Consider the following 13,022-nt stretch of genomic DNA (forward strand, 5'->3'; position numbering starts at 1 on the left):
TTCTGGTCAGCATTTATGGACTGATGGATGCCAACTAAACAAACAGAGATAGTTTACCAATGTATTGTAAAGCACAAAGATGTACATTGTCACTTGATGATAATATAAGTTGTTTTTTTGTTCAAAATGTGGCAGATGATGTTCTTTGTATTATTGATATATAAACTGTTTAGTTATCATAGTTCAGGTGAATTCAATCCAGTTAATATCACCCAGAAGGTCGTTATCAACATTCCAGATAACTGTCACAGTCGTAATATCTATCCCTGGAATATGTCTTCGCAAAAGTGAAGGTTCAATGTGGTTTGGCCTTTCGACAAATATCAAAAGAATCGAATAACCGTTCACTGTGGCTTTGAAGTTTGACATCCCTCTCTCATCTCTTTAGTCCTCAAAGGAAGTCTCTAAAGGACTGTGATAGATCAATTTTTATTCTCCTGAACTGCGCCTTCAATGAGATAATCCAGGGGTGGATATAACGTCAGTGAAAATAACTCCTGGAGTATCAAGGATGCCAGAAGGCGCATTTAAGCTTCCAAGTGTCATTCTCATCATTATAGTTCCTAGAGGTGCCAGTTACTGTAAACCAACTTTTTTCCGCATGTGATTTACTTTTTCGATTCAAGTAAATTTTTGAAAATTTATCTAAGTGAATTAACATCTTCATTTATATTGACAGAAAATATCAATTCAATTTTTAAATCTGCGAACTTATTTTGAAATGGAAATCACAGAATTTAGAAGTCATGAAAGAAATTGGTTTGCAGTATACGCTCAGCCTTTGCTCTCATGATCATGACTGAGGCAGCGGAAGCTGTGTGGTCAATGTCACGACATATTACCACAAGCTCTCCCCCTCTGGACGGTAAATTCAAATCCCATGTGGGGCAGTTACCAGGTACTGACCGCTGGTTCTTCTTGTAGTTACACAAATCTACAAAAATCAATTATTATTTTGTGGTTGGTGGATTTTCTCAGAGTACTCTGACTTTCCTCCCCAACAAACCGGGACATGTCCTTATATGACCCTGGCTGTCATGACTACCAATTGAGGAAGTAACATGGTGATAATACAGTGCAAATGAAAATGTCATACTTCAGCTGCATCATATTTCCAAGTTAAATATTGATGGCGCCAAGTTATTTTTATGATTGTCATCTTCAACATCTGGATTAAATCGCTTAATTTGCCCACTTATATTTCTGGAATATCACTTCTGATCATTTGTTCTGGAGCTCTCCTGCTTCTCAAAGCTCTTCTGTCTATTTGCTGGAAGATATTTTGAGAAAATTTCTCTTCCGAGGAGATTGCATTTTGTTGATCTCCGAGCTTACCCCATTGATCTAGGGCCGTTTTCGTTTTTACAGTTAGACCTAGTCATACGTTTTTTTGAATTAAAGATGCCCTAGTATGCTGTATCTTATTTTAGCCTGGAAAAAGCCCTAATAGGTCCCTATCAAAATCTGCTGGCTTTTTATACTTTAAATAATTACTTTTACAAATGGTTCAATTTAGTCCAACTGCATGCATAAACGAAAACGGCCCAGGTAAGCAATCAATACTTTCAACACAGGCTGTATATGATAATTGATTTATTTTTCTACTTTCAGGAAAATGTCAACATGAGTTTAGATTTGAAACAAAGGTGATTTTTGTTTGTTAAGTAAATAACAAATGTTACTTTGTACCGGTATAGAATGTACATTCATATTTATATACAGGAATTGATATTTTTTTGTAGCACTGAAAGGTCTAACCAGGAAAAAGTAAATGCAAGAATAGAATCTTACAAATAGAACACACTCGGGCTTTCATTTAACAACAAACTACACCTGTAATTAAAAGAAATATTTTTTGTTTCTGTAGACAATAATGTTCAAGAGTTAGAAATGGTTCATTTCAGCTTTAGGAGCTACATATCACATCCTACAACCAACCATAGTACAAGTTATTCTTAATAAAGAAAGACTTACTATCATAACAAACAAAATGGAGTAATAAACTTCCGATAATGCCGTGAATGCTTCTTCACATGATTCTATTAAAATGTTCTGAAATAATCCAAAAGGACGATAACAAGACATATTCAAAAGCTAAAACATTCGTAAATCTTATGTGTAATAATGATTTAAACAAATGCAAACTATGCAACTCAATCTCTCAGAAACAGGACTCACAAATAATGAATTTTCACAAAGAAATTCGATGAAAACAAAGATTCAAGAAAATGTAGAATATGCGTTGTTCAGTGTTAGAAATTGATTAACGACTATAAACTTTTTCTTCCGTGAATGATTTCATGGAAATAAAATGAAGGGCTTGAATTAAAGAGATTCTAATTCTATACAGTTTCTAAAAATATCCACTTTAAGAACTTCATGCAGGGATATTGAGTTTTTCCAAACTTATTGGAAGCTTGAGGTACCTCTGCTGTGCTGGTATGTTAAATGGAATAGACTAATTTCTGCAATCATTGCAAACCAATTAATTTTGGCAGCGACTCAATGTTTCATTTTTGGTGTATCAAATTTTGCATCAATTCAATTTCAGAGAATTAATTGTTTTCATTTCATTTTTCAGAGATTAATTCTTACCATTTCTGAAATTCTCCCTAAAATTTCCCAAATTAAATTGCATACTAAGATAAAATGATTTTCATTTCTCTGGATAATTTCCTTCCCCAAACACCAAGTTCCAAAAAGACCTCTTGCTCCCTGCATCGCATTTAATCTGTTATTCAGAAATTTAGCTATTGAAACACCATAGAGACACTACTCCTCTCTATAAATGTCTAGTGCAGACCTGATAAACAATAAAACCTACATTGTATTTCCGATAATTTTCTAATTAGCAATATCTATATGTCTCTACAAAGTATCACGTTAAGACAAGAGAGCACACAATAGCAGGTTTACATAGGAAACATAAAATAAAAGCTATCATATTTTGGAGCCCACCATTATTGCATCAAGGTACACACAAAAAATTACTTTACTGATGTTCAACAAAAGAATGTCATGAGTCACATGGTATTGGGTGCTCCCAACGAGATAATATAGTGATAACTTCCAGGATTTGGTACCAAAGTTGTCCTTGTATGCTCCTGATGAGATAAAATAGCGATAACTCCCAGGTCTTGGTACCAAAGTTGTCCTTTTATGATCCTGACGAGATAAAATTGTGATAACTTCCAGGGCTTGGTACAGATAAAATAGCAATACCTTCCAGGGCTTTGTACCAAAGTTGTCCTTTTATGCTCCTGACGAGATAAAATAGTGATAATGTTCCAGTTTCCAGTCTCTCACTAGATGAAGTAACTATGTACACACGCTCACACATCCTGGTCCATACTTCATATTCCTCTCACATTCTCACCACACTCACACAACCAACAAATATAAAACCTCTCAATCACTGTCCGCGTCTTCTTTAACTTTCTTGTGTTTCTTTTTCTTCTTTTTCTTTTTCTCTGATGATGCCTGTAAGAAATAGAGCACAGTGATTAAAAAATGCATTCATGTTACCTGTAACTGATATTATTATCTTTTCATGAACTAGATCTATTTAACAATTATGTGTCTACTAAGATGGAAAAAATAAACTATGTCAATACATGGAAAAAATAAACTTATGTTCATTTGGAATATGTATAGTATAACTTGTCTAAACTGGAAGTCATTTGGTCACTTAATGGTCAGTATAGACAAGTTTCCAGATTATACAGGTTTTGATGATATCTATAATTAAGAAGGAAAATGCTTTACACTTATAGTGGAATAAACAGCTACCCAGATTAGAGAAGGATCAGTTTTGACAGCTTACAATGTATTTGTATTTTAAAAGGTTAATGGCCTTTGTGGAAAAGCACTAATGGTGATGTAAAATGTTTATCAATAGGTTTTTTGCATATAAACATATGATGTATCAATCATTATCTACCCTGAAGAGCAGAAACTTCTAATATGCAAAGATGGAATACACAGTTCATATTTCAGTGAATATTCAAAATTCAATGATTACTCTTAAATTATTGATATTTAAAAATGCATTCTTCAAAGTTTGATGAGAAATATGTTTCCTTACCTCTGCCATTGATGTGTCTGCTTCAGGTGATTCATCATCATCCTCATCCTGGTCCTTCTTCTTCTTTTTCTTCTTCTTTTTGTCTTTAGAGCCGCTCGGTGTATCGGGTGAAGGAGTGGCCGGGGTTTTTGGTGTAGGAGGTTCACTCTCGTCCGAGCTGCTAGTCTCCAACTTTCTCTGTAGAACAAACCAGGGAATATCAAAACTAAAAATAAAAGTTTGTTGACTTTTTAGGTTTAATGCAGATTAGACAGCATATTTTTTTTATTCTGCAGTTTCCCATCAAAAATCTTTGTTTTCTATATTTTATTTTAAAATTTTACCAGTTATTTTGAAATTTGAATTGAAAATGCCCAATGCCAAAAATCAATCATTTTTCATCCTGACAAAGATATACTTTACCACAACATCAGGAATGTGACCATATCACCAAAAGGAGGAAACCTCTCAACCAATGAGTGGAAACCCTCCCCCTAGTGTTTAAAAAGGCCATTTCATCATGTTTCAGATCACATCTGACACCATTTGTTGTTGGGTCATAAATATTGTTCAATCATAGGAAATTCTGTGTATAAAGGAAGAATCGCATCCCTGAAATATTCACCTGCAGAGTTATGTCCCTTACCCAGCAGAGTTATGTCCCTTACCTTATTTGACTTGGCAGGTGTTGATGGGCCAGCATCACCAGTACCATCTACAGGCTCCTTCTTTACCATACTGTAAAATCACATTTTCTTCAAGTTCACAGAAATTCGGGTATAAAGTGATATCAATTTAATGTACCTATACAATAATTTTGTGAGTGAAACTCATGTTGTTTTCTCTAAAAGATATGACATTATTCTTGCAAACACATTACGTCACGATCAATACCTACCCACAAGGGCAGACAACTATGTAATATGCAAATTTGGAATAACGCATTGATCTTGATTAACTTATATACAGGCAAAAAACAGGATCTCCGAGTGATGCAAAGTTTAAGATAACAAGGTCCATCTGTTTATGAATTGTTGAATTGATTGATATCAAATTTATTTTCTCACTTGTAATCGTGGTAAGAACTGATCCAGCCTTTTGGAGTTTTGTCATTGGGTTTTCCATGTTTATCTAGTAATCCTTCAGCCTTCATTTTCTGTTTTCTGCTTGACTGTAATAATAAAACAATATATGCATATTAATAACTATAACATCAGGCAAACAGATTAATTGAAAAGTTTGTGTTAGAGTGGTGTATTCATGACTGTAGCAAACAAAATACATTACGTCACAATCAATACCTACCCACAAGGGCAGACAACTATGTAATATGCAAATTACTTTAATATACACATTTGCAATGTGAATTTGGAATATCATATCAGTATTTTCCATGGGGAGGATATTTTCACTATTTTAAGAGATACTGTTTTGACCATGAAAATTTAATCCACCAGATTACAACTAATTGATAAATCATATAATGTTCTCTTATTTGCAGGATCAGGAAATTTTAATTGCCTTAAATTAGATTTCTTTGTTTGTAACAAGTTAATTTTTGATCAGAGAAATTAACGGGCTGTATCGTACTATGAAGACAACTGCAGAAAATGAATAATTTGTTGTACCAGACAGTTTTAGCCTCAGAAGGAAGAGAATCCATTCCAAGATTTGAATCTGCTGATATTTATGTAGCTATCATTCAGTTCCACACCATGAAGGTAATATCATGACACGGTAAAAGCTAGATAGCACAATCGATATAGTATTTGTACTACCATATTCCACCCAATATGTGCCCCTGCCCATCTTGTCATACTAATTGATTTCTTATTAAAAATCAACCCCAAGACACGTGGATTTCATCTGTCAAATCCTTACCATTGTGTTGCCCAAGAATCTATCAATGTCTTTTAAAAGACCTATGTTAATGCAAGAGTTTGTTATGAATTCTAGAGCTTAAGGACAGAGGTGTTCAGAAAAAGAAACCGACCTGTAAATTTACTACAAGACACTCATCCCAACTTTTATCTTTAAATTTGTTTTCCTACTTGAAATGTTGTAAGTACTTTCTCACAAAATAATTAAACCGTATTTCCCATCCAATCGCGAGGATATTTTTAGTAATTTCAAGAGATATTATTGTGACCATGAAAATTAAATGTGCAAAATTAAAACTAATATATAAATTATATGTACTCTTATATGCTGGATCAGAAAATTTTAATTGTCCAAAAAATTTGACATCTTTGTCTTTAAGTCAAAATTACACAAAATTTCTGACTACAGAAATAAACTGGTTGCCAAAGACAACATCAGAAGATTGATAACATGCTATTGTACCAGGCAGTTTTAGCCTCAGAAGGAAGAGAATCCATTCCAAGGTTTGAATCTGCTGAGATTTCTGTAGCTATCATTCAGTTCCACACCATGAAAGTAATATCATGACACGGTAAAAGCTAGATAGCGCAATGGATAAGAAATGTTTTAATGCTACCATATTCAACCCAACAAGCGCCCCGTCGGTCTCTTTAAGCACCTATCTGACTATCTCCTAAAAGGGCCCCGTCGTTCTCTATAAGCACCTTTCTGACTATCTCCTAAAAGTGCCTGTTAGTCTCTATAAGCAACTATCTGACTATCTCCTAAAAGTGCCCGTCAGTCTCTATAAGCACCTATCTCCTTTTGTCGTACTATCATATTCGTCAAATTTTCAGCAGAATATCCAATTAATTCAAATTAGAATCATTGATTATCCCATTGAACAATGTTACAACATACACCAGCTGTACACAGTGATCAGAAATTTCAGAACTTTGACTTACTACTGGTCCAAGTTTCCATTTCCTGGGGTACGTATCCCTCTCCATGATGACACGTTTAATTTTAGCCACAATTCCATGATCACACGTTGACATCACAGCCGTAGTCATCTGAGCGATGGCTGTAAAAACATATGAATATCACATGATATCAAGGGAGATAACTTCTTGTTTATTTTCTTGAACTCTATAACTTCAGGAGATTGATCAAAACCAACACAGAGTAAATGGGTCAGAGACTGACCTCTCAATTACAACGATACAATAAAAATACTAGTATCATTTTCACGACACAGTTTTGCTTATAAGTTTCATCATGTAGCTTTTCTCATAAATATACTGTGAATGTAGTCATATAAATTATCATTATGACATTTTTGGTCTGGTGTTGAGTTAAGAACTGGACGGGGAAATTAGATTTCAAACATTTTAGATAATCGTGACAATCATTTTACCTCTTTCTTATTCTGTTTTTCCTTTCAGACCTAGCTAGATTATAAATATCATACATACCCAGGGCCACAGCCTCGCCCTTTGTTGTGATAATGACGATCTCGTCGTTGATTTCAATACCATCCTCATATCGGAGTACGCCTGGTAACATTATTTTAGCCCCGTAGCAAACAGCATTGACCTGTTAAATGAATAAAAACATATTTTATCAAAACCAAACAAAAGGAATGGACACAAGTTATTACAACTTATTAAGTCGTCTCCTTAATACATCACACTGTAAACATGGAGATCTTCATGCATGGGTAATTCCGTGATATGCAAGAGTAAACATTCGCATTGTTGTTAAAAGTAATATAATTTATATATTCACAAAACATGACATACAGTTGAAATTTTCGCGTTAAATAGACTTGTATGTAATTTCCCCTGTTGTGTAATTGTTCATGTTTACTGTAATGTATGGAGACATTGCATGTACAAACAAAATATGATATAGTGGGATATTTCTATTTAAGTAAAGAAAGAGGTGGTGGAAAGAGAGGAAGAAAGAGGAGAAAAACGTTCAGGCCGGTAGGAGAGAAGGAGTTGAAAACATGTATTTATTGACTTGTTAACACAGAACATTATGAAAGTTACAATAAGATTGTACTTATTTGTTAAATATTGCTTTAACACAGTCAGTTGAGTGCAAGACTAATAATCCAACGGTCTTGAAACAAATTTTCCAACAATATCTAATTGGCTATTATTCTATTTGACAATGCTGAATCCTATTGTAAATTCTGTCACAACAACTTAAAGAGCTTACAGCAGTGTCCTTCATGATGATACGTTTGTGAGATGTGAGAAGAGCCTCTAGTGGCTTGATGATACGACGTAAGTAGGTCTCATCCTTATGGTTATCGTACATCCACTGGGCGTCCAGGACATCGTGCATGGTAACCAGCCCCTCCTGTCAATGTAATGGTATAATTATAGTGTGAAATTATATTTCTCATGACAAAAATTTCCAAATCTTAATCCAATGTTTGAAACAATTGTAAATGTAACAAATAAAAGGTGTATAGTATTTAAAATTGCTGAAATATCCCATGCTCATAACAAACAAAACTTAATACTTCTGTCCACATCATACTGCGACATAAATGCTATACCTTTCACGACAAATATTGCCCCACTTTTGCACCCTTAATGGGGAAAGCATTGAGTTTATCATTTCTTTTTAAACATATGACAATAGGCAATGTACACGTGCAATGTGTATGTACAATTTGCAGTACACACCTTTTCTGACTGAATCCCAGACCGCACCCGGCGAAGCTCCTGCATCTGACCTCCGACCCCAAGGAAGAGTCCAAGATGGACACACATTGTCCTAATGTATGTGCCGGCCTCACAACTTACCCAGAAAATGCCTGAGTAAGACACGAAATAGCACGCAATTTATATATCAGCATTACAATGGCTGCAGTTAACAATACACAACTATCGCAATCAGGATATTTTGGCATCAGGAAATTTTACCATTTTTGTACCAATGGTTTAAATTTGGCGTTTCCATAAGTACCTATTACACCTATATAGTTATTATACACGAGTACACGTTTTCACACATTTAACTACCTAAATATAGAGTTAAGAAAGTGAGATTTCAGCTTTTGATACTGTCTTAGTCAAATTTTGGTGTGTTTAATTTTGGCACTTTTATGACAAACACAAAATAAGCCCAAAATATAATTGCATCCAAAATGTCCCAGTTTACGGTAAATTAAATTAAAGCTCTATTACAGTGCTTCACATTGTTTATCAATAATATGAATTAAGTAATTCTTTGACCTCGACATGTTGTTTAGATAATACCTACCCATGCCCTTTTCTTTATCGTATTCTAGCATGTTACACTCATACACGGTTCTGATCCTCAACTGCCTCTTTACGGCTGATATTAATGGAGGTCGCTGGAACAATGCTCCTGTTAACATCTCCAGTTTCTGTGGGACAAAAAGAAAATCTATCATGGTTCATACAGACTTGGCCATGCAAAATTCAAGGAGTTTTCAAGGATATTTTCATTTTTTCCGGGACTAATTTTATAGCTGTCTAAGTAAAAATGATAAGGTTCATGCTGTATATTTATGTTTGCTTTTCAAATTTTAAATTGGCTGTGTATTGTTTGAGACTATTGGCAACTGTGTTATGGGGTGGTAATGTCAGTAGGCTTATGTCATGTTCAGAACATACAGACGATTTTGGCATTTTTGACATTTCATTCTCAGAAGATTTGTCTGGGCCTTCACCACATCTAGTGTATATTAATAATGCCCTCACATTGGTCCTGTCATACAGATGTATATGATATCACGTTAATTTTCTTTAATTATGTTTAGACCCTTTGCCATCTATTTTATGGCCAAGAAAGGTCCTTAAATGTATCCCATAAAATTTTCCCTCTCATTTCCTCCCTTGAGAGTTTATCCCATATATATATGACACCAGCATTACGGGACCCAAACAGTACTGTGAACATATGGCCGATTTTGTAATCACTATAAAAATGATCTATAGGTATCACACCATAATTGTTATATAACCATAGTTCATGTAGATCTTCTTAATATATCTTAAAATAAATATTGAAATAAAAACACCATTGTAGGCTATTTTTTTTTTTTTATATGAAACACAATCTTAATTTCAAATACAAGGAGTTTTTGTGTAAATTTAAGGATGCATAACAAAAAACCAGGACTTTTCAAGGACATTATTTGATTTTGCTGATTTTCAAGGAATTTCTAGGAGTCATAGAAAATTCCAGGAGTTTTCCATGACCTGTGCGAACCTTGTCCATTTAGTGTAAAATCATTATATCTCATCGTGCACAGATTGTGAGAGAATAAATTAATGATTTATCTCCCTTGTAGTTACGCACTAAGGTAGTCTGTCAGAGATAATGACGTAACTTTCACTCAAAAACTAATGATGTTAAAATTGACAGACAATTCTTTCAGTAGATTTACCTGACAAACCAAACGTTCATCCTCCACTGGGCTATGGAGACGGAAAATGCAGACATATTCCTTTCCTGCTCCCTGCTGAGATTTGACAAGACGCGTAGCTCTTTGAATGCAGACGATAAGACAGCCTGTGACCTTGGGATCCAGAGTACCACTGTGTCCAGTTTTCTCCACCCTCAGGATACGCTTGATCCATGCCACAACTTCATGTGACGATGGGTTAGCTGGCTTATCTAAATTGAAAAATCCGCTCCTGAAAAGAAATAGGACATCTTGACTTATACATCAATTTGGTTAACACCGCATTACAATATTTCAGTTAATTTAAAATATGGTTTCTACATTTGTTCCATATAAGAATTTCAAATGCAACAATATTCTACAAGTTAATCTTCAAATTTTATCTTCAATTTAGATATCAATTTTTTTCATAACTGCAGTAAATTATGTTTAAACCAGCATGTTTATACCAACAAATTCTTCAACAAGAACAAACTACGACTAAATCAGTTACCATCATGGTCATGAATAAACTTTGTGACCATTTTTTGCTATTGTATAGGTTTTAGAATTTCTTCAGACTAATGAATTAAATTTCAATCAGGACGTCGTTGTCTTTAAGTATAAAATGTGTAACATTATGTAATTAAGTGTAAAACACAATACATGTATGTCCTTATCTAATCGATTCCTCTAATTATTTATTATGTTGATACTAACCTGACATAATCGTCTATTGGTCTTTTCAGGGGAGAGCACCCTGTTGGAATTGGTGTGTAATGTGCTGTTCTGACATTGAGCTTATCCACATTCTGAAGCACAAAAGATTTGTAACATATTACAATTACAATGAATTTGGCAACAATGGAAATAAAATATACTGTAGATACTAAAGAATTAGGATTTGCCCCAATAGCAGATGTTTGCTGGGGTGCTTAGAATCTGAACATTATGCAAATTTTAGATGGCAGATTCTGTATGCTTCTGAACAAAGATCCTTGAAAAGTGGATTAATAAAAGTGGTTCAAAATCCATGTGACAAATCTTACTTTCAACAGCAGAGGCCACTGTGAGGAATCTAACTTGTCAACTTTTGATGAAGATTGCAGCAGAAAATTCTCAGAGTGCTGAACATCCTGAAATTGATAATAATCCGTAATTATAATCCATTCGTTAAATACAATCAACCTCATGAAAGTACCATGAATTGTTGATATATCATGATCAGTAGTCCAATATCCATCAATATTAAAGGCCCACTAGATTTTCAAAACACTTTTAAAAACGAGATTGATAATTTTGTAGTCACAAAATTTATTAGCGTACACTCATGAACACCTTCAGAATAATTAAATTAAAATAAATAAAATTTATTTTTCATAACAGAGGTTGTCTTATGTTTCCCGCCGTCGTCCTAAATACCTCTAGTTAGTTGACTTTCATTGTGCCACAGGGCTAAACAGCGAATTGAATCTTCACTGTTAAAATAGATTATGCAGGAAATCTTGCATTTGTTTGGTGTTGCAATGTAACCTCATCTTAAGTCATCGATATATATTTTCTTGTGTTATTATCGTTATTAAGAAAATTTTAATTTTTGTTTCGGAAAGGTAGTTGGGCTTTTGTCATTTCTAACAGTTTTTGTAATAACGTTTTAATTGTTACAGTTATTTAAATATCACACTTGCTTTCAGTACATAATATGGTACATGACCTGCATGTAGCTATATATGTAGGCCTATAACTATTTTTTTAGATAACTAAAATTACTTACAGCCAGTGACTTCTTTTTCTTCTTATCTGAAAGAAACATATTGATGCATTATATAAATGTTAAATTTAAAATTTGCAGAAATGTATGCTCCTTCAGAAAGAACTCAAATCATTAAAATTCTCATGATCTCTATTCTCATTTCTGTGTTAGCTCCTAATTTAAGATATGCAAAATTCAAAGGTTCACGGTTCATGATCAGCCCTAGGGGAACTACTTGAAGTTCATAAATAAAACAAACATTGTTGGGTACATAATTGAAATTATTGGTATAAAATTTGTATTATTCTTTGAACAGCTGATAGGAAGCAAAACCAGGTTCAACATTTCAAATATATACGGTGCTTTGCATTTCAATTACAATATTTTTTATTGGAAATACGAAGCTGGAGCTTTTCATCTAATGATCCATGTTCCGTCAATTCAACTCAGTGATTTCATTTCACAACCAATTATACATACTCATGAAAATGTTATAGTGCAAAGAAACTATTAAGTGTTGTAGGACGAGTCAGGACAGTCTTAGAAGTTACAACGAACCACATTTCAAATCAGATTCGCGCAATGTAAACACGTGGTGCCACCAAATTATTACAAATCTCTCATAAGTCTCATCTTTACGGTCAGTTCAGATTTTGCTCCGGCAAAAATATTGATTCATATCGTAACTTTAAATGGATGTGTGTAGTAGGTGCAAAATTTCGCTGTCAGTCGTGCAATTTTTAAAAGCTTTTTCTCATTTTACACAAGAGCTTACCGTTGTCCGCCATTTTTCATGAAAACACGTGTGAATTAAATATCTCCAAATGACGATAAAACATGAGGTGTCACGAATGTATTACAAAAGTATGATAAATCTAGAGATTCTCCGATAATATATATGATGCGCGCGCATG

General features: G+C 34.0%; 1 protein-coding gene across 1 annotated transcript; it reads right to left on the reverse strand.

Moving 5' to 3' along the window:
- Positions 1-3,210: 3,210 nt before the first annotated feature.
- On the reverse strand, positions 3,211-12,951 carry LOC138308241 (H/ACA ribonucleoprotein complex subunit DKC1-like). The gene is made up of 14 exons (XM_069249228.1): positions 12,884-12,951; positions 12,130-12,155; positions 11,405-11,491; positions 11,076-11,167; positions 10,359-10,608; positions 9,206-9,332; positions 8,626-8,756; positions 8,150-8,293; positions 7,399-7,519; positions 6,889-7,007; positions 5,131-5,234; positions 4,732-4,801; positions 4,085-4,261; positions 3,211-3,480 (listed from the first exon to the last, which is right to left on the reverse strand). The coding sequence occupies exons 1-14, from the start codon at positions 12,894-12,896 to the stop codon at positions 3,409-3,411; spliced, it is 1,533 nt and encodes a 510-aa protein (XP_069105329.1). The 5' UTR covers positions 12,897-12,951; the 3' UTR covers positions 3,211-3,408.
- Positions 12,952-13,022: the final 71 nt, after the last annotated feature.

The sequence above is a fragment of the Argopecten irradians genome, chromosome 14 (genome assembly GCF_041381155.1).
Source record: "Argopecten irradians isolate NY chromosome 14, Ai_NY, whole genome shotgun sequence".
Taxonomy (NCBI): domain Eukaryota; kingdom Metazoa; phylum Mollusca; class Bivalvia; order Pectinida; family Pectinidae; genus Argopecten; species Argopecten irradians.